The 21,461-nt window shown below is 38.7% G+C and overlaps 4 protein-coding genes across 6 annotated transcripts; 2 read left to right on the forward strand and 2 right to left on the reverse strand.

Moving 5' to 3' along the window:
• The first annotated feature begins 2,325 nt into the window (after window positions 1–2,325).
• mtrf1 (mitochondrial translational release factor 1) lies at window positions 2,326–6,009 on the forward strand. Its single transcript, XM_087792041.1, has 9 exons — window positions 2,326–2,798; window positions 3,640–3,737; window positions 3,816–3,897; window positions 4,086–4,193; window positions 4,298–4,470; window positions 4,693–4,810; window positions 4,866–5,002; window positions 5,457–5,555; window positions 5,613–6,009. The coding sequence occupies exons 1-9, from the start codon at window positions 2,426–2,428 to the stop codon at window positions 5,751–5,753; spliced, it is 1,329 nt and encodes a 442-aa protein (XP_087648167.1). The 5' UTR covers window positions 2,326–2,425; the 3' UTR covers window positions 5,754–6,009.
• LOC148080366 (uncharacterized) lies at window positions 5,909–8,186 on the reverse strand. Of its 2 annotated transcripts, XM_087792042.1 has the most exons (3): window positions 8,125–8,186; window positions 7,653–7,818; window positions 5,909–7,558 (listed from the first exon to the last, which is right to left on the reverse strand). In XM_087792042.1, the coding sequence occupies exons 2-3, from the start codon at window positions 7,816–7,818 to the stop codon at window positions 6,540–6,542; spliced, it is 1,185 nt and encodes a 394-aa protein (XP_087648168.1). In that variant the 5' UTR covers window positions 8,125–8,186; the 3' UTR covers window positions 5,909–6,539. The 2 variants fall into 2 exon arrangements, with proteins under 2 accessions (XP_087648168.1, XP_087648169.1); XM_087792043.1 differs by lacking the exon at window positions 8,125–8,186 and having other exon boundaries at window positions 7,653–8,080.
• A 572-nt stretch (window positions 8,187–8,758) lies between these two features.
• Window positions 8,759–12,054, reverse strand: wbp4 (WW domain binding protein 4). Its single transcript, XM_087792661.1, has 10 exons — window positions 11,952–12,054; window positions 11,777–11,849; window positions 11,164–11,226; window positions 10,946–11,066; window positions 10,134–10,337; window positions 10,007–10,065; window positions 9,857–9,932; window positions 9,631–9,791; window positions 9,313–9,509; window positions 8,759–9,243 (listed from the first exon to the last, which is right to left on the reverse strand). Coding segments are annotated over exons 1-10 (1,152 nt in total). The 5' UTR covers window positions 11,954–12,054; the 3' UTR covers window positions 8,759–9,047.
• A 328-nt stretch (window positions 12,055–12,382) lies between these two features.
• LOC148080368 (glycerol kinase) lies at window positions 12,383–21,088 on the forward strand. 2 transcript variants are annotated; one of them, XM_087792044.1, is made up of 21 exons: window positions 12,383–12,514; window positions 12,886–12,959; window positions 13,139–13,245; window positions 14,161–14,238; window positions 15,146–15,225; window positions 15,381–15,518; window positions 15,919–16,028; window positions 16,093–16,159; window positions 16,305–16,322; window positions 18,087–18,122; window positions 18,199–18,266; window positions 18,346–18,388; window positions 18,449–18,529; window positions 18,617–18,695; window positions 18,883–18,979; window positions 19,048–19,132; window positions 19,194–19,314; window positions 19,804–19,947; window positions 20,011–20,097; window positions 20,159–20,245; window positions 20,311–21,088. In XM_087792044.1, exons 1-21 carry the CDS (start codon window positions 12,422–12,424, stop codon window positions 20,319–20,321), a joined length of 1,704 nt encoding a protein of 567 aa, XP_087648170.1. In that variant the 5' UTR covers window positions 12,383–12,421; the 3' UTR covers window positions 20,322–21,088. The 2 variants fall into 2 exon arrangements, with proteins under 2 accessions (XP_087648170.1, XP_087648171.1); XM_087792045.1 differs by lacking the exon at window positions 16,305–16,322.
• The last annotated feature ends 373 nt before the right edge of the window (window positions 21,089–21,461 follow it).

Raw genomic sequence — 21,461 nt, forward strand, 5'->3', positions numbered from 1 at the left:
ACTGTAGTATTGTGTTGCATTTAGTTGGTATTATTATTGATTTTGGAACTTACTGCATAATTATTTTTGTTTGAAATAATCTTATATTTTCAATTTAGTGACTTCTGATGAATTTTAATGATAAATAAATTGAAAAAACTATTTAGACGAAGTGCCAGCTTGACCTACTTATGACAAATAAACATTACAATTGGTCACAATGTAATAGCATATGTAATAAAAATAAACATTTTCTTTTTGTCATAACAGATAAAAAAATTAAGTCATTCTCTAATTATGTTTTGGAATGAAATCCCTACAAGAAATATATGAAAGCATCTCAAAACATGTGTTCTCTCTTATTACGCTTTCATTTGAATAATGAACAAAAGACAAAATAGATTTGTCTTTTTATGCTGTTTGTAGTCTTGTGAAATTAATAAAGGTAAAAATAAGAAATATAGATTTACTATATGTGAGTCATTCTGCCATAATTTAGCAGTGTTGGATGAAAATGGATGCAGGAAAAAGTAGCGTTTAATTTCCAGGTGTGGCGTCGGCGAGGGTCTTGAGGTGGCGCGCAGAGATGATAGTGGAGAAGGTCACATTGTCAGGGTGTAGCAGCACGTGTCTGGACTACAACGTGACTCCTTGAGGGGAGACAGAAAGTGGTAAAGTGACATTGCTGCAGTGTTTTTAAAAGGAGGTTTGCATTTCTGTTTTGACTCTGATGTATGTGTGCGAGTGGCCTGTCTTGATGCCGAGGAGCATCAACAGGAAGAGCGGCAGCCTGTTAGATCCAGAACACATTATTAAGGTCAACTCAGTGCTGCAGCTTACACCCCAGGCTGGCTGACAGAGAGGAAATTGCCCACTTAGTTGCAAGGTTTGTGAAGAGAGCCATGTTTTTTCGCTAATTTGCCACATACTGTGCTCGACCTCCCACACATACAATCCTAGATGCACAAGTATTTAAAGTGAAATGTCCCAAAAAAGGAACATCAAAGATTGACTTGGACGACTCAAGTGCCGACACAAAGACGGTATCTTTGTTTTGGTTTAACTTCCAGTTCTTATCTTGAATGAACTACTAAGATTCGGATGGTTTAATAAGTCAAAACTGGTTAAGACCGACTCATTCTGAGTGTCCAGTCACGCCCTTGTGTGCAGCCGGCACAACTGTCACCCCAAATCTGTCAAATAAAGTCAGTCACGTGGAAGAAGGAACATTATGTACCAAAACAACACTTTTGTTTTCGTCAATTGGAGGAGATACTTGGCTTTTGTTCTACATATTATGGATACCAACGACCAATTTGGACCAACAACAGGCCAGGGTGAAACCCGCGTTTCCACACCCATTTGATTCTTTAGTTTCAAACACAACTAAGCCGTCTCAAAAAACAATAGTAATCAATTAAAATTAATTATTTTTGTTTACTGCAGGATGATAAAATAAAGCTTACTTACTTACTTTACAGAAATGATTCTATTTGCACTGTCGCCCCCAAGTGAAAGAAGTTGTAACTGCAAACACAATGATTTGATAACACTTTTAAAATCCATTTTTTAGGAGTAGAGGTAGTTAATTATAGTATTATATATATATATATGTATATAGTGTTAAGTGTACCACCTTAAATACAATTTCTCTCAATGTTTCTGCCTAAAAATGGCACAGATTCTTTTTTAAATATTCAATATTGTTTTTAACATCTTAAGATGACATTAGATTGCCATTAAATGTTAAAATAATGACAACATTATGAATATCGCTAAAAGTGTTTGGCGAACTGTATTTACCTGAAGCAGTATTTCTTCTATATTGACTTGCTTTTCAATAAAAGCTTGTTAAATTGAACATTGTAACAAGTGTGATTGAGTTTGTGTTCTATTGAAGCTAATGAGGAAATGTCTTTATCCTCATCGTTTTAATGCTACAAATCAATGACTACCGAGCACCAATTTATCCTCCTATATTCATTATTTAACCATCTTTAGAAAATACCAAGATAATAAATGCAAAATTGTCAGAATGTAACTTACTGCACAAACAACAAAAATGTTTGTATCGACATAAAGAAATCAACCATTTTGCAATAAACACTTAGCGATTATTTACAAAGATGCTAATACATGGATCTGTAGAATAAAAACGCGTTGTTTAATGAGTTTTCATGTCATTATTTTTGTGTTCCGTCTGTGGCATCCCTAAAATGTACAATGTAAAATTGGCCATTCGCGTTAACTGAATATGTAGTTTATTATCGAAATGAAAACTACAACTCCCGGCATCCCATTCTCCCCCTTGACCCCGTGTCTCGGTTTTACATCCGGGTCCGGGTCAATGTCACGTCAGACGCAATGTTTTTGAGTAGCATGTTATGCTATATGTAAGATAAAGAAAGAACGCATGCTACTTTCATCTTTAACTACTCGTTGACACATGTTTCTGCGTCGTTCGTCACGCCTGTGTTCTCTCATGGTTCACAGAGACTGTGAGAGAACATGGAGAGCATGTGCCGGACACACAGCCGTGGGTCAGGTAGATGCTGGACGTCACTGGTCGACCACCACACGACGTTGGTGTCATGGGAAGTTCCGAGACTTGTACGAGGACGCGAGCGTCCAGAGATATGTCGAGCACCTGCTGGACGAGTACAGAGAGGTTCGAGACACGCTTCAACAGGCGCGCGTGAGTGACTCGGACAGGAAGATGGTTCTTGACAGACACTCGGAGCTGAGGAAACTGGCCGACATCTGCGGGAGTATTGAAGGAAGCGAGGAAGAGCTGGAGGAGGTCAAGTCTCTACTGCAAGGTCAGCCTCTGGAGAGTTCATGCTAGGGATGGGTTCATGTGTGTGGGCGTTTCAGTAGGTGGCGCTCTTAGTTTAAAAAAGCCAGGTTTCATTGAATCAGTGGTTCAGATAAGGACACTGTTGTTGCTGTGTCTCAAATCGCATACTTCTCTTAGTATACTAGAAGTTAGTATACATCAGGATAGTGTACATACTAACTAGTATGCAAATTCTCCACAGATAGTATGTCTCAAATCAAGCACTGCTGCTACCACTAACAGGACATGACGCGACAGCTTCTTCTTCTTCTTCTTCTTCTACTACTACTATTAACATGATTTCAACCAGCTGTTTGAACGCTATCGTCGACACCTGTTGGCAGCACGTTTTGTAAGTTTGGAAAAAGAAATAAAGAAAAAATATGAGAATCGGAATATTCGCGAGATATTTAAAGCTGGTATCAGCACCAAAGACGTGTCATCCTTCTACTGCTGCTGAAAATGCACCTGTAAGTATATACATATATATGACGTAACTTCTGTTTAAAACGTCACTAAGATGGTGGCCGTTTAGGGTGGTTAGTGTCCATTGAACCATACTCAGTTTTGTGGGCGTTTTAGTACGCCAATTTAGTGTGCATGGCGCACTAAATTTCGCATACTCAGAATTGAGACGCACTTATGCACTAAAAATACTAACTTTGAGTACGCTAGTATGCGATTTGAGACACAGCACGTATCATGGATCCACCCATCACCAGTAAATACTATGGATGCTTCCTGCTTTAGTGTTCTTCTCTACATGTCCTGTCATGGGTACCAATAATGCATTTATATTATTTTCTATAATTCATATTTTGCAGCTTCCTCCAATTCCAATGAAGAAGAACAACAATTCACCCAACTGCTGAAGGAAGAAGAAGAAAACATGTTGAACAAAATATCGTCTTTGAGAGAAGACGTGAGTGATATTTATTTTGTCTCTGAATATGACACATTGTCAACATACCATTCTAATTTATGTATATGGAATTTCTAGCTGATGAGGGCTCTTGTGCCGATTGACCCTTTAGATTCAAGTGACGTGGTCCTGGAGGTGGTTTCAGGAAGAACAACAGGAGGTGGTTAAACGTTTTGTTATGAAGTATAGAACACATTTCACCGTCTAGCATGAAACCAGATTCTAAAACATCAGTTATAGTTCTTCAAAACAATCTGAAGTCTGTCCATTCATAGCATATCTGTAACAATGTAAGATAAACTAGTTTGTTTATAGATGGATGTTTGATTAATTGTTGGATTGCTTTAGGTGATATATGTCAACAGTTCACCAAAGAAATGTTCCAGATGTACCAGGGCTTTGCTTTCTACAGGAATTGGGACTTTGAGACATTGAACTATTCCCCTGCTGACTATGGTAGGTTTAATTACAGATCATCCATCAAAGAATTGTGAATCAGTCATTTCTGTGGATTCTAACATCATTTGGACTCCCACGTCCTGTGATACCATGTTCTCCAGGAGCTTTACACCACGCGTCAGTCAGAATAGCGGGGGAGAATGTCTACAGACATCTGAAGCTTGAGGGCGGGACTCACCGGGTTCAGAGGATCCCTGAAGTGGGCCTTTCTTCAAGGATGCAACGTATCCACACTGGAACCATGACTGTGATCGTCCTGCCGCAGCCCACTGAGGTACAGACAGACCCTCTTTCACTTTAGTTTCTACCAGTAGTTGCTGCCTTATTTTCTTCTTCATCTCATCCATAATATTGTTTTTCCTGGTATCTTCGTCCAAATAATTCATAGTCCAACATGAGCTGATGCACCAATTTCTGCTCTAAGTCACTCCCAAAAAATGTATGAGCATCTTCAACTCTAGCTGCTCTGACTCTGCGTCCTGTCTTTGTGTCAAAGGTGGATATCAACATTGATGCCAAAGACCTCCGAATTGACACGTTCAGATCTTCAGGTGCTGGTGGACAAAGTGTCAACACCACAGACAGTGCTGTCCGAGTCGTTCATCTTCCCACGGGTGAGTACAGCGTACAGCTGCCACAGTTGAAGTCACACTCTTGGTCTTCTTGCAGGAGTGTCGGCAGAAAGTCAACAGTCTCGCTCGCAACTCAAGAACAGGGACATCGCCTTGAGCATGCTGAGGGCCCGACTCTACCAGAGCATGATGGAGGAGAAGACTGAGCAGAGGCTTACTTCACGGAAGCAGCAGGTAAATACGTTTTCAACACTACCTGACTATACCTGCTGCTGACCATTTAGAGGCGCTCCTCTTTATTTGTTCAGTATAAAGATTTGTTATATTTGTCTGATCTCCTAGTAGGAACTAAGTATGATGTAAGAATATTGTACACAATTCAATAATCTTTCAGAAGTAATTCACGCCATCTCATTTTTTTTACCTCGACAACAAAAAGAATGATGTCGTTTTAATCAGTCTGTTAAAAAAAAAATCAATAAAATAAGAAATTAGGACCAGGACACACATTTATGCAGCTGTAAGATGTTTAGATTCCTTTGTTTGCTCAACGATAATGCAGAGCAGTGCCGTTACTGAAGCTTATAGCATGTTCAATGTTTTACAGTTGTCAATCATACCACCCATAGCATAATTCTATGCATCACAATATTTAAATAATGAACACTTGTTGTTCTTTTCACTGGAGGTGGGAACACGGTCTCAGTCTGAAAGGATCCGTACATACAACTTCAGCCAGGATCGAGTCACGGATCATCGGTCAGGCTACATGACCAGAGATATTAAGGTAAATAAGCCCACATTTGTGGCTGATCACTTGTCAGTCATTGTAATGTCTGTTCAGGAATTTATGAAAGGAGGCGAGGACCTTGATGATCTGATCACCGACCTACTGGAACATGCTGAACGAGAGGCTGTTCTGAACCTGGCAGAGACCTACTGCAGAAGGACAGAACACAGAGCATCCAAACCACGTGTGGATTGACTTCTGACACTTCCATTGTGCAACTTTATTCTGCAATTTATAAACATTATGGTTGCACAGCTGCTATCTGAGGCCCTACTTTGCAGACAGCTACCTGCTTTCTCAATTACAACTATGGATCTTTCCCACAGCCGCTACAAAGAAGACATCAAAAATGTATATACAAAGTAACTTTATTCGTATTTTAAAATATGGTTATGTGAACTGTTTCATTGAATTGCATTCCCAGATGCAAATTAAACCCTATTAGCCAAAACTATTGCATGTCATTTAGTATAAAAATGATTTCAATGGTTTCAAATCTGTTCCATCTCATCATCAATGTTGGGACCCAATTACTCGGACGACAGAGGTGTAGACCGTTCTCAGCCTCTTCCAGGATCTCTCCCACCGTGCCACCAATGCACTGCGTCTACCTGCAGGTTGTCTTGGTTACAAACAAAGTTCGAGGCTCAGTACTAGATGATCATCAAAGTTGGTGAGACCATCCATTCTTGATATCTGTTAACCATTTGGCACTTGGGACATTTCCAAAAATGGGTTGAAAAATTTGGTAAAAACAATTAAAGAAAGATTATACAATAATAACTTTCGATCACACCATTTATGGTGACTATTTCTGCTTTCTCAGTGTTCCTCGAAGACTTGTCTAAACTGGCTATGCAAATGTTCTGGATGCAATTCTGTCATGTAGTCAGTTAAGGCCTTTCTCCTCAAAAGGTCATCGGGTAGAATGGCTGGTAGCTTCTTTTTACAGAAATATAATTTAAAAGCTGCCTCAAGCCTTCATTTATATTTGCTTGTGGTAGAAGTACCAGTCAGTGTTTTAAACAGGCCCCGATTCGTTTGAAATAAATGCCATTTGCTGATATTTTTATGAATACATGAAAGTCTGACTTTTGCACAAAGACAGTGCCATGTGTTGTGAGAAGTATTGTATGTCACAATGATCCTTCCAAGGCGGGTATAAGGAGTCAAACCTGGCTCATAGACTGAAAAGCAAAGTTTTGTTGAGGTCTCCTCGAAGGCTACTGGGACACAAAGAGGTATTTCATTGACATGCGCAGATTTTTGCATTTCCAGACATGTTGCCTTGTTTGCCTCGCCAAAAAACTGAAGCTGAACCATTTCGTCCAAAACACTTTCTTGAAGCATTTCTTCTTTGGCTGTCTCGGTGCAGTACTGTAATGAGCGGATGTGCTCACACTGCCTGTTTATTTGGCCACTTCTAACTGCCAAACGGTGATATTGCCTACACTCCTCCAACTCGCACTGTACTTTGTGTACATGGCCCCATGTTTTATTTTGAACATGAACTGGGATAGAGAAGCCATGCCTTGACTTCTGAACAGCTGAAATTCCATTTGTAAGGTCCACAATGACACTTTTTAAATTATGTTCAATTGTGATATATTTTGATTTGTTTTCGTGTTTTCTTTGGATGTGTTTGGCTAAATTATTCTTGTAAAGAAGAATGCCACAGTTGGGACACACCTTTTTTTTCTTTTGAAGCTGATACTCTTCTTGAGCAGCAGCGGCAACAGAGGAAATACCACTTGTTTGTTGAACGGGAGGAGAGCTGAACACTGGTGAACCATCAGTCTTTCTGTGCATGGAGGACAGTGCAGTAGACGGGCCCTGCTGGACTTTAAAAGCCATTATTTTGGTAGACGGCGAAACTATCCCTCTGCAAGCCATCAAGTGTCCAACCATGTCATTTTTTCTTAAAACTGTATTGTGGCAAACGGGGCAGTGAAAATGTGGTGAAATCCGACATCCCAGACTGCACTTGCATATTGTTTTATCTGGAAACAAAACAAGCAAAAGAAAAAAAATAATTAATAAAAGTGTTGCATGGAAATATATAGGCTTAACTGCAATATACACATGCACACTCACCTTCAAATGAAATGCCATTTTTGATGTGAACCATTAGATGACTCTGGATTCTATTAAGTTTTGTAGGTTTAAAACCTGGACACAAGGGACAGTGAAACAGTTTGCAGCATGTTGTGCAGCGGGCAGCTGCCATTTCTGTTCCACTTAAAAGGATGGATTGATGCATCTATGCAAGGAAAAAAATGACAAACGAACTTCAGACTGGACATTAGTATTTTACTTAAGCTAAAACGCCATGAATAACAGCCTTTAAAGGTGTACATTAATTACTATTCCCAAAAAACACCGGGTAATACTGTGTTGAAGACGAACATTTATTATCAAAACCACACAACTACAAGGCTAGCGTTAGCAGCTGCTAACACACGTCTAAGTAAGTAAAAAACAAATATGTCGTACAACAGAAATGCATAAATAGTATGTGAAAATAAAAATATAAACGTTTTAACTTAACCACAGAGTTGCCAAATACCGTTTATCAGCTGTTGTTGTGAAACAAACGTCTTATTTCCGGTATAGACCAGACTTCGTCATTTCCGTTCTGGCAGGACGCCAAGGTCCTTGAGCGTTTAGGGAGCTGTTTGGAAAGCAAGACTCGAGAGAATAATATGGAAGGATGCACGTTTGAATCAAGTTACTGTACAAGCAACTGTGGCGAGACTAGCGTCTTTCTATGTGAAAATTATTTTTTCCGCACATATTTGCACTTGACCAGTTTTTATGTCTTCATTTTGCTTGTGAAGTTTTTTTCCAGTGCTCCCGCTGCTGAGATGGGCTCCAGTGACTACCGACCTCTTCATTTTCTGCAGATAAAAAGCGATGTTATATCTCTTAAAATCCTGGTGTTCCAGTGGTTTATTTCTCAAATAAAATCAGTAAACAAACCATTACTTACAACGAATGGTGGAGGATTGTGAAAGTAAAAGCTACTTTGTATGAGCTCAACATTGTCATTTTGAATTTGGTAATCTTACGGCAACACAATTGTACATATAGAAAATATTTGGGGATGTAAATTAATTTCAGTAACTTGGACAAGAGGGAACAGCATGGGCCATTGGTCCATCACACAGCACAGACAACACTCAGACATGGAACCAAAACTCTACACAATCCAGTGGCCTTGCTTTATTTACACACAGATTGCCTAAATCATTTTCATTTTTGTCTCATGACATTACTTCACAAGAAAAGACTGAATAAGCTATTTTTATTTATCGCCAGTGACGTGAATAAAAAAACAAAAACTACTGACAATATCTGATGTAATTGCATGATCATGTATAAAAAGAGGGATCTACTTGTCTATTTCCTGGTGATAATACATCGGGACACAATAGTAGACAGTCTTGTCCTGCAAAACGGATTGGATTCTTGAGATTCTTGAGCTAGAGCTCAATCATCAGCATCTCTTTGCCGCAGACTTCTGGTTTTCCCATTCTGTGCCTTCTTCTTGAATGCCACTGGACCGCCTTCTACTCCGAGGGAAGTGATGATTCGCTCCCTGAACTTGGGTTTTGGCTCTGGAGGAACATCTGGCGGTGGTGGAGGCGCAGCTTCACTCTGCACTTTAGGAAGCTGAAGATCCACACTGGAGACCAGAGAGGTTCATGAAGTCAACCATCTTAGATCTACGATAACCTTCATCATAATCACTTACTATTTCTCTGGTTTTTTCTCCACCACCTTGACCCGCTCCCAGGCTCCGTATGGGTTCACTCTTCGTCTGGGCTGGACCATTACCTCCTCTGTTTTCTCTGCAGCTTCTGTTTGGGTTTCAACCTTTGTCTCCTCTGACACAGAGCTGCCCGCTGCCTCTCCAACTCTCTCAAACGGCTCATTGTCTGCTTTCCTTTTCTGAAGCAAGTCAGTCACAATGAAAACAAAAAGCATTAAATGCAACACTCACTTTAAATGCAGTGGTGTAACTGAGAAGTAGGATCTATGACTCCAAAATATTCAAATAGGCCACCCTCACCCTGATATTGACTTGTGTGCTATCAGCCTTCTCAGGTTCTATGGCTGCCTCACTAGAACTAGGCTGTGGTTCTGACGTCTTTTCAGTCCCACTTTCTCCCTCTCCTCCTGTGGTCTCAGCAGCGTCTGAGGGGAAGCCTGGACGCTTCTCCCAGCTGGTCTCTGTCAGATGACATTAAAGATTTAAATTAAAACATCCCTAACATGACACTCATTACCAATAATACCTCCTGTCTGAGTGTTGTAGTGGTACACGTTCCCATCAGGACTAGCCGCTTCCACCCACACACAGGCCGGGGGTGGCTGGAGACAGAATGAGTTGTCACATGAGACAAAAGGAGATCATTATAAAGATATATAAAGGTAACCAAAGATACCTTCTTTTTTGCAGGCTTTGGTGGTGGTAGGAGACAAGCAGGTTTTTCCCATCGAGACTCTGTGGCAGGAGGATGAAGACAACTTAGAAAATAAATTCCATCAAAATAGTGAATTGATAACACTCACCTCCAGTTACATTGTTGTAATAGTAGGTTTGACCGTAATTGCTCTGTGCCTCAATCCAAACCAGCGTTTCAGGATTGCTTGGTACGGATTTCTCCTGTTGCTTTTTTAACTTTTTCAGCTGATTCTTACTAATTGCAGCCACTGATGGCGGTGGCATCATGTCTGGCAGATAGTTTGAGGGCTCCTCAACGTATATACCAGACGCTGACAAAAAAAACAACAATCTTTCAGGTGATGTCACTCAACAATATTCAATCAAACGGTTTAGCCTTAATGGATCTCATTTTCTGCTTTCGCTTTATTTACTCTCATATATCAAATCAAGCAAATGTTGCCTCAAGCCTGTGATTAGTTACAGCAGGTGTTAACATTCAGAGGCAAATACACCAAGAATTAATCTTTTTCATTGTTGCTTTATCTCCTTTCCACAATCAGAACATCTAATTAAGGTAATAAATAAAAAACTTAATAGATAGATTTATCATGTATCAAAATTGTGTGGGAAATCTTAATGCTAAGAATATATATATATTTTTGAGGAAACTCATTCTGAACTTTGTTTAAGGGTGAATTGTGAATTTCTTCCACACATCAAGTTTTTACTGATGCATGTTCTGAGAAAACATGGATGAATTAACAGACTGCATCACACTTCTTTTCATCATAGCTACTGAAAACCTCGATTACGAATGAGAAGGTATTTCAACTCAAAACTGGTCAATATATAATTAAAGTCTTAAAGCTAAAGCTAGCTTGAATTACTAGCATGATGTCCTTATTAAAAACAGGACAGATGAGCCAATAACAAATACCTTCCATTTCCAGCCTCTTTAAGTCTTTCTCATACGCCCTTTTTGCAGCTTCCTCCATGGTTGCCAACTGTTTGGACTGTTTGGCCTCCTGCTTGGCCTTGTTAACACTCTTCTTCCTGATCTGTAGAGAAATGCAGTAATGATCAGTGGATAGTTATCAATTAAAATTCACAAAAAATATGTAAAGTATATCCATGCTGAAATCAGCTTAAACTTACATCATTAAACTTGGCAGCAACATTTTCTTTGTGGTTCTTTCCCCTTTCATGGAAATCGATGCTCTGCACGGCAAAAAAAACAAAAAACATTTAAGCACTTTTCACATGGTATGGAAAACAGCATGTCCAGCCGGAGGAGATTTTTAAACTATTTTGTGAAACAGGTATAAACTGGCACATATTTTCAAGAAAATACAATAAAAAGATGTAATGCAATTAGAAAAACATCACAATATAAAGATGTACACTACAGGGGAATAATAATTATTCCTGAAATTATATGGCGTGTATAAAGATGGGCCAATATAACAAGACGGCGTAATTTATATTATGTACGAGAGGTTTAAAAAGATGTGTTACATTAAAAGAAGTTGCTTAATTTAACGATAAATACTTATATATTGCGGTAATGAGGTCCATCGTTCAGTGTTAAGAAACAAATGTTAACCGCTTAGCTTTTAGTATAAGTGAAGCTAGATTAGGAGGGTGATACACATGGAAACAGATAGGGTGTCTCCGGCCACAATACGAAATACACTAAATGAAGCCACTGTGCCCGAATATGTTGAATATCACAGTTTAATCCGCCGTAAAAGAACAACAGCTAACTCACTGGTTTGTTGTCGGCGATCCAACACTTGCAGTACTGGCAGAACTTCCTCGGCTGCGACTTCCAGTAGTCAGCCCTGAAACACAAACAAGCACAATATAAAAGATAAATTATTACTTAAATGTATGTTCATAATGCACAATACTTAAACTTGAACGCGTCTAACGGTAGTATTTACATGATTTTGTCTTTAAATCAACGTCAAGAGATCAGAATCGAAGAGACGAAGCCCCTTTACACATTTCAAGTATAAACACTGTCCATTGTTGATGACGTCACGTTATATCCCTCGCTGAAAATATATGTATTTACTACTATTGTGCGCAAGTTTTTATATAAACATTTGTTTGAAAAAAATTACACATTCCAGTTTTTGGCTTATTTTACCTATACAAAGACATAATATATAGACTATATTTTAGACTAAGGGTAAAATATATTTATTCTCAATTATTATTATTATTTTTTTGTTATTTATTTTAACCCATTTAAAGGCTATCTGGATGATGACATAAACAAAAATATTTGTAGACGATTTTTATCTTTTTAATTAATGGCCGGATGTGATTGTCATCAGGTCGCGCCGACCATCCAAATGTACTTCCGGCAGCTTCCACCGGCTGATAATCAGGTTACACAGAGCTGCACATGAACGGCGACATGGCCGCCTCCTCCAACCGGATAAGTATGGGGTCGCTGGTGGCGGCGATCGACCAAGGGACCAGCTCGACACGGTTTCTGGTAACAATAAAAAAAAAATGGTGTCGTTTATGTCAGTGTTTGCTGGTATCTGCAACACAAATCTGTGTGTTGTATTAAGAGTTATTGCAAATGCCCTTGTGATATTTTGAACACAAACATCCAAAGAAAATATCACTGTGTAACTCCAATTTAGAATTGTTATATGACAGTCATATCCAATATTTGAGATCATTTAAGGCTTGGATATCACTGTAATCTTTATGCAAAATATTTTATTTCTCGGCTCTGTAAGACGTAGTTTGTTAATATACTGTATATGGATGTTACTGTATCTCTTTATCATATAGATCCTTTTTCTTTTTTTTTATATAAAGTTCTTGCATGTAGCGTCAAAGTGTGTTTTTCCACAGGTTTTTAACTCTAAGACAGCAGAGCTTCTCAGTCACCATCAAGTGGAAATAAAGCAAAGCTTTCCTAAGGAGGGGTATGTATTGTGATATTATTTCCGCTATATTTAAGGGTTTGTATCAATTTGTTTTTAATGCATGTCAGAATGAATTGTGTATGGATAAAGATTTATGTGTTTATTCCTCATTCATTTTATGAATTACACTTTCTTTCAACTTATTGAAGTGTATTCTTTTCAAATCTACTTTTTCGAAGGTGGGTAGAAGAGGACCCCAAAGAAATCCTGCAATCTGTGTACGAGTGCATGGAGCGGACCTGTGAGAAGCTCACTCAACTCAACATCGACATCTCCAACATTAAAGGTTTAAGATTAATACATTGGTTTTATAAGACTAGTTCTCCGTGATCAAAACAAACTCGAACGAACTTTCCATGTTCAAAACTTTGTTTTTTTCATATTTAATATCAGAATCAGAAACTTTTGTTACACTGTTGTTAACAAAACATGTTTTTTTTGTGTGCTGGTAGTACAGAATAAAATAATGAAATAAGATGGGACACAAAAGAGGCGATAGAAAAACAGAACCAGGCATCAAGGTAGCCATTTTATAAGACATGTTGTATTATGATACTATTATATAATGTTTTGTTTTATGTGATTATATAGTAATGATTGGTTGATAGGGTGTCATGAATCATCTTTTAAGGTTTTATGGTTGAGTGTTGTAAGGGTCAAAGCTCAGTAGGTGGTTCTTTTAGTGTTAAAATAATAGTGCTTGGTTGCATTTAATCAATGTCAAAGATTCTTCAGGGAGTGCATCTAGTGGTCTTGAAAATGAAGACGCTAAACAACTTTTGGAAGAACGCTGCTGAAAGTCTTCTCTCCCATGGAGAGGCTGTTAAATGACGTAAATCATCAGAATGGGGGAAATAAAAAAATAAATAAAAAAATCTCAGACGAAACTTCCAAATTAAAATCCTAAATACAGAAGCAGAAATTGCTGAAATTAGATAAAGGTATTAAATGAGTACCATAATCCTTAAGAATCTCTTGCCACTGAAAAAGGAAATTATATTTTTTAGACAAAATGAAGGAATCGTTTGTTGAGGCAGAGGTGATATGCAATAATAGAGGTTAAGATAATGATTTGTGATTTCCACTATCTGCAACATATTTGAGAAAATTGCATGTAAGTTAAAATATGTTTATATCTTTTTATACAAAGTACTATTCATATAAATTCTGAATGGGGATAAAAATGTAAATTTCTATCCAGCTATTGGAGTGACCAACCAAAGAGAGACCACGTTGGTGTGGGACAAAGAGACGGGGGAGCCCCTCTACAATGCCATTGGTAAAGTTTATCACGTTTTTCTTGAATGAGAAATCTTGTTGACTGGAATGCTAGGATGGATCAAATGAGAATGAAAAAAAATATATAGTTTAGAAAAGCGATGTTTAGTGTCCATTATTGATTTAAGGGGATGAGCTATGAGTGCGTTTGTTATATTAACCAATCGTTTATTGTGGAAAAATAAAAATATTTAATTTAAAATTATTTGTACCTTTATTTATTAATTGATAAAATGCTTTGTCTATGTGTGAGAGTAAGCTGCAACAATTTAAAATATGTCTGTCTCTGATTTATATCTGAAATATTTCACACAAGTTACATACTCATTTCTATACAACCAGCACAACCAGTACGTTTTGATTTCATAAACGCACATTTTAGAGTAAAAGGTAACCCTAACAGTCACACAAATATTCAGACTTTTCATGCTATACATATGTAATGCTATATATTCTTCTTTCTTTTTCTGGCATAATGTAGCTGTAAATAAATGACGACATAAAAAAAAACAAGGATTAGAAATAATTGTTAAAGAATATTTTCAGTTAAAAAAACAAGATAACATTTTTTTTAAAGAGTAAAAGTAACTTTAATTCTGTACATCATCCTTTCATGCAATTTGTTTAACACTGCATCTTCTTATTGTATATGATTTCATGTAGCGAACAAAGTTTTACGTTAAATATAGATATTTGATCAATAGAGTGGTGAGATCTCTGAATTCTTTTTAATGTAGGTTCAAATTTGTAGATTCATAATTATTTATGATTAAGATTAAAATTATTTTCATATATGTATTGCATGCTCTGCTGCAAGTACATGCATCTGGATGAAGAAGCTTCCTAACTTTTCTTTCTCCATAACTCAACCTATTGTAGCTGATAGAATATTTTTTTATATGTTCAAGTCTGGCTGGATCTGCGGACACAATCTACTGTAGAAAGTCTGATCAATAAAACTCCTGGGAGGAACAAGAACCACCTGAAGGTAGGAACAACAGAAAATAAACCACATTAACATATTTACCAAAAAAGACAAAAAACAACATGATGAACTCGTCTAACTTGCTCATGTCATTGAACAAACTAGCATTTAGAGGATGTTTGTTGAAAGCGACTGTACACTGATCCATGTCGTTCCAGCATAAAACTGGTCTTCCCATCAGCACCTACTTCAGCGCCGTGAAGCTGCGCTGGATGATGGACAATGTAGATGAAGTGCACCAGGCAGTCCTCTCTCACCGCGCCATGTTTGGCACCGTGGACTCTTGGCTCATCTGGGTACGTTGAGCAAGATGCCCAGACAATCGGATACTGACTCAAGAAGTTGCTAAAGTAATGTTGTGTTGAGCAGATTCTAATTATACATTTGGTTTAAGATTTTGAGATATTAACCTTTGATAAAACATTTTTCCATTAGATTGTAACTGAGAAGAAGATGGTGGATTGGATGAAATAGTTTCTAATGCTTGTATAATATAATATTATATAATATTTATTCTCCATCATCATGATTGTCTGACAATTCAAATGTTTAAGGTTTTCAATAGCATTTAGCAACTTTTAGATTCTGGCTTTCTAATAGTTTTTCATATTTAATATTTGAATTATTTGTCTTAACATGTGTCCCTCTCTGTTGCCATCCCAGTTGTGTTGATGTTCCAACTGTACGTTCTTTCAGTGTCTCACGGGTGGGAAGTCGGGAGGAGTCCACTGCACAGATGTGACCAATGCCAGCAGAACTATGCTCTTCAACATCCACACACTGGACTGGGACCCAGAACTTTGCACGTACGTCAACACCAAGTCTGCACTCTCTTTTACATCCAAGCCATCATCCGTGTGCTTGCTGCAGATATTTCGGAATACCCATGGAGATTCTGCCCAGAGTAAGGAGTTCCTCAGAAATCTACGGCCTCATGGTGAGTCCGAGACCCTGACTTAATTCTCTGTTCATGCAACGTTGATGGTGTTTGTGTCTCCTTGAACAATATCTGTACTGCATGATGTTTGACATTATTTTAGGCATTTTTCTTTGTGCCATTGTCTCTCTTCTCTCACTGGTAGAAAATAAGTTCTAGTTGGGTAAGTACAACTTGACATTATTACTCATCGAGCCACATTACAAACCCTTTTCTCTTGTTTGTGGCTCCGCCACTGGCGCATTTCCAACCTCCCAGGGCCTCATGATCTACTGGAGAGTGATTTAAATCCACTGTTGATGACACTACATGCTTTCTTACAAGGAAGTATGAGTAGAAAACATTGCACTGAAGAGATAATTATTCGTTTAAATCTTCACATACTTCATCACAGAAGCTGCACAGCACGCACACACGCACACGCACGCACGCACACACAATGTTCATAACAGGAATGAAACGGGGCAAATGAGGTTTAAATCTCACCATTTCTTGACACCATCTTACATTCTTTATCCAGTTTGGTACTCTCCAATGCGATGTTTGAGATGTATGCTGATTTCTCTGACCACTTAATAATATCGACCATAATAAGGACCAGCCGAACCTCATGCTGTATAAAAACCGTGAAAAATAAAAAACAAGCAAAAAAACAAACTTGTAGTGCATGAAAAATAGACCTCTGTAACGCTGACTCATGAGCCACAACATGGTCTTATCCACTTATTTTTGAGTAAACTGGACGTGTCTTGAATCAAATAAGTGTTTCTTCCTTCTGTGCGGCCTCATTTGCAGATCAAAACTATGCCGTGGCCTAGTGGTTGGTGACAAAAGGCATAAAGACTTCTAGTTGCATTGATATGGACTATATAAGAAACAGTTTTGAGAATAATACATATATTATAACTGCAACTATAAGATCATTTTACTTCAAGTAAAAGAGGAAAGAAGGGAAGATCAGAATAAATGTAATACCCCCTGCTAGATCTAAATACCTTATTTTCTAGATTAAAAAATCTTTTTGTTGAAATGAATATTACTTCTTTAAACATTTGCTTTGTTTTAGTTGCCTGATCAAAAGAAGCAGTTTTCTATGTGTTTTTGTGGCTGTGGATCATTTTTATTAACGAGTATAAGAAGTGTTTTGGCAGATGAGACAATTGAATGATACACCTTTTACTCTCCACTTGGACTACGTGGAGTAACACTTTAAAACAGTTGAAGAAAATTCTGAGTTGCAAACACACTACCTTTATTCACTCTGCTTGGTAGTTGCTTAACTAACAATTGCCTGTCCACAATAAACCAAAATCCAGATATGTATACACACTTGTCAACACATTGCACACGAACACTGCTTGTCCATAAAAAGACAACATCTGCTCACATGTTACATGCATGTCAAAGCATCATTGGACACATCAATGTGTGCAGATGCCGTCCAGTCAAATTGGAACATGTGTTATTTTAAATCCTTGGAATGATGCCTTTAGCACTGTGATTATGTTGACCTATTGATGTTGCTTTTAAACAGACCATAATAGAAGAATTTGCACATGCCTGACCCCCTGTGCTGTGGACATGTATGATGGTTGCCCTCCTTCACTGCTGCTACTGTTTAGTCTGTGCTGCTCCTTTCATCTTTTGACCAAATCTCTTCACTCTGGAACAAACATTTAAAAAATCATTCTTTAATCAGAGTGAAGACATTAATATTGCGTTTCTCTTGTGTTCTCACTGCTCCTATACTTTTGGGACACGCTCTGCAGTAGATTATTTGGCCTCACTTGGTCAAATAATAAACAAACTGCATAGATACTGTAGATGGTTCATCTTTGGACTAAAACATACAACCAGTATCTTACATGTAGTTATTCTTATAATGGAGGACTGATGACCCACTGATGAAACTGTTTGTTGTTGACAGAAATCCGGAGCTTTGTCAGGCATCCCAATTTCAGGGGTGAGTGTTTTTACCTTCACACTTGAAGTGTATTGCGGGAACATGATGAGGTAGATGAGTTTGCTTGTTTTTCCAGTGTCTCGGGGACCAGTCGGCTGCTCTAGTGGGTCAGATGTGCTTCAAGGACGGTCAAGCCAAAAATACGTACGTTGGTCATTTAACGTCTGATCTTTAAGACTGATGTGAGCAGTTCAATCAAATGTTGATGGCACATCTGTTTCAGATATGGAACCGGCTGCTTCCTGCTACGAAACACTGGATCTAAGGTGAGTCCGCTGACACTCTCGTGTCGATTCTCTTTGAACTAACAACTGCATCTGTTGCAGCCTGTGATGTCGGACCACGGCCTTCTGACCACCGTGGCATACAAACTTGGTCGGGACAAACCTGCCTGCTACGCGTTGGAGGTTCCTTAAATACGATGAAAATAAAAATAAACTTATAATCTCCCAGAATAATATTTTTTAATTCCAACAAATGGGTTCTTCTTTCAGGGTTCTGTGGCCATTGCGGGGGCGGTGGTTCGATGGCTGCAGGACAACCTCGGGATCATCACGTCATCTGAAGAGCTGGGTTTGTCCGAGTTCTACTGATCCACGTTTTACTTTGAACAGTCTTGTTTATTCTCAAGAACCCTCTGCCCAAAATGTTGTCTTGAAATATTAACGGCCAATGAAAGCTGAAGAAGTTTCATATGCTCATAATAAATGAAGCGACTTGATCTCTGTCCTCTTACCCGTTCGTTTTCTTGACTCTACAGAGAAATTGGCTGCATCAGTTGGAACGTCCTACGGTTGCTATTTTGTTCCAGCATTTTCCGGTCTTTATGCTCCGTACTGGGAGCCCAGTGCCAGAGGGTGAGCCACAGACTTCTTCTTACACTATCCTCTCACTGTTGTTTACGTATTTTGTCTTTTTTTTCTAGTATTATTTGTGGATTAACTCAGTTCACCAACAAAAGTCACGTGGCATTTGCTGCTCTTGAGGCAGTTTGTTTCCAGACACGAGAGGTGAGATGTCCGATGGACTGTTGTCACGGCATGTTGCTAAAGAGCCTGTTTTTGGTTGCAGATCCTGGACGCCATGAATCAAGACAGTGGGATCCCGCTGACTCAGCTGCAAGTAGACGGAGGAATGACTTCAAACAGGTTGCTGATGCAGCTGCAGGCCGACATTCTCTGCATCCCTGTTGGTGAGATATTTCATTAACCGGCATCGGTTGTTTGATGGTGTATCGTGAGGCCTCATCAACCCATCACTTTTAGACTAAAAAAATGCTCTTTTGGAACTTACAGTACCGCTAAACAACCATGGGTTGGAGTCTTGCTCAAATTGCTTTGACAATATTTGAGATCATTTTAAATTATTTTCGGATTCCTGTTTGGATAAGTGATACATCTAAGTGTTTGTCATTTCCTGTAGAAGAGGGATCTCAGACCTTTTTTATTGTCGAATGGCAGTTTTGAAGTCAAGTTTTTCAATTGTCTCTTTAACAATTAAATGAGTACTAGTTGAGTGAGTATCTTTTAGCAGCCATGGAGATTTCACCAGACCTACATTGCAGGGAGAATATGAAGGGATGCTGAATATCTAGTCCTAGTTTGCAGTTCTATGATCCCTGTGATGATGTCGTGGCTCAGGTGTCGTTCACCTGTAAGTCATTGTGTCGTCTTGTGTGCAGTAAAGCCATCCATGCCTGAGACCACAGCGCTCGGGGCAGCCATGGCAGCTGGTTCAGCAGAGGGTGTGAGCGTGTGGAGTCTGGAGACGGAAGATTTGAGCGAAGTCACATCAGAGAAGTTCGAGCCCCAGATTAACCCTGAAGGTAACGCCCAGTTTTCTTGCCAACCCTAAACACCCTGGACAGGTCTAAGCATCTGTGTCACAGAGAGCCAGCTGCGTTACGCACGGTGGAAGAAGGCAGTGCAAAGGTCCATGAACTGGGAGACCACAGAGCCAGTATCCAAAGGAAACGGTCAGTATCAACATTTTCAAGGCCTCAAGATGATGTTCGCTGATCTCTTCCTTACATGCAGGAGAAGCCAGCATCTTCAGCAGCGCCCCCTTTGGTTTCTACATCATGGGAAGCATGCTGATGTTGATTAGTGCAAACTACATAGCAGGTAGTCACATCGTGTTACGATGCTGAATTGGTCACATGTTCATGTCAACTTTTGTGTCATCAAAGGTCCTAAATAGCCAACCAGAGATTCAAACCACCACCTGTTGTCTTCAGTGCCGTCAGTCGCTGGACGCTCCCGGAGAACAAGATCTATTCATGGGGTTGTTTGTCATCTGTTGCCCGTGTGCTGTGCTTTTTAGTTACAATGTCTGATTAATTATTTTATTTATGTGATGTCATTCAAGCATGTTGTATTCTCCCTCACTGAAACAGTCTTCCCACCGTCATGTGACTCCATTGATGAATCTTTTAAAACACCATCAGTGTGTGACTGGGTCGAGTGATGAACTAGTATAATGTGAAGTGAAACAGAAACTACTCAGTGTTTTTAAACCAACACTAATAACACACTGAAACACCAGAACTTCTCTTTTTATTTAATGTTCTGAAAGAAAAGTGATTTAGTTTCCCAAAATCCAGAGAAGTTTTCCCTCTGTATTCAGTTAATAAGAGAAATCTTTATTTTGCACTTTAGGAATATTTTATTGGTTGACGATGAAATAAAACAAAATGTTAAGGGAAGGTTCCAGAAGATATTTTTTACTGCCACAAAATGTCTATTGAGCTGATGTAGAATGATACTGTTATTTATGTTTATGAGCCAGTGAAGGTCTTGTAATTTTTTTTTTATTTCTACTGAGATAATGTACAGTAGGTTTGACCGTTGTTGCTGTGACCTGTGGGAGGAGCAGCATTAAAACTCAAATCTTTGTTTTATTGTCATTTTATTGTTCGTTATCATGATCAGTTGAGATATTTTTGATAAAAGTTACATGGGGAAAAACCAGCGTTGAGTCAACATCCTGAAAGTCAACCTGACTGTCATTCCTGAAATTCTAGTCATGCAAGAGGTGAACTTAAACTAGCAATATTAAACAAACCTGCCATTGCACTGGTGCGAGTCTGACGAGTCTGAGAAATGCTAGCTACTGCGTCCTCATACAGGAAACAAACACTTAAATGAATGCATTTTGACCAGGGTTATAGTCCCTTTGGCAACTCGCATGTCTACAAAACATTAGCCAAACCACCTCCATATTTCACGTTATGCAATCGTTCTCTTTTCATCACAGGCATCACATTTTTCAAACATAACTTTCATGGTTGTGGCCAAAAAGTACATTTTTTTTTCTCATGCTACATTACTTACTTACATG

The sequence above is a fragment of the Callionymus lyra genome, chromosome 5, assembly GCF_982586985.1.
Source record: "Callionymus lyra chromosome 5, fCalLyr1.hap1.1, whole genome shotgun sequence".
In the NCBI taxonomy this organism is placed as follows: domain Eukaryota; kingdom Metazoa; phylum Chordata; class Actinopteri; order Syngnathiformes; family Callionymidae; genus Callionymus; species Callionymus lyra.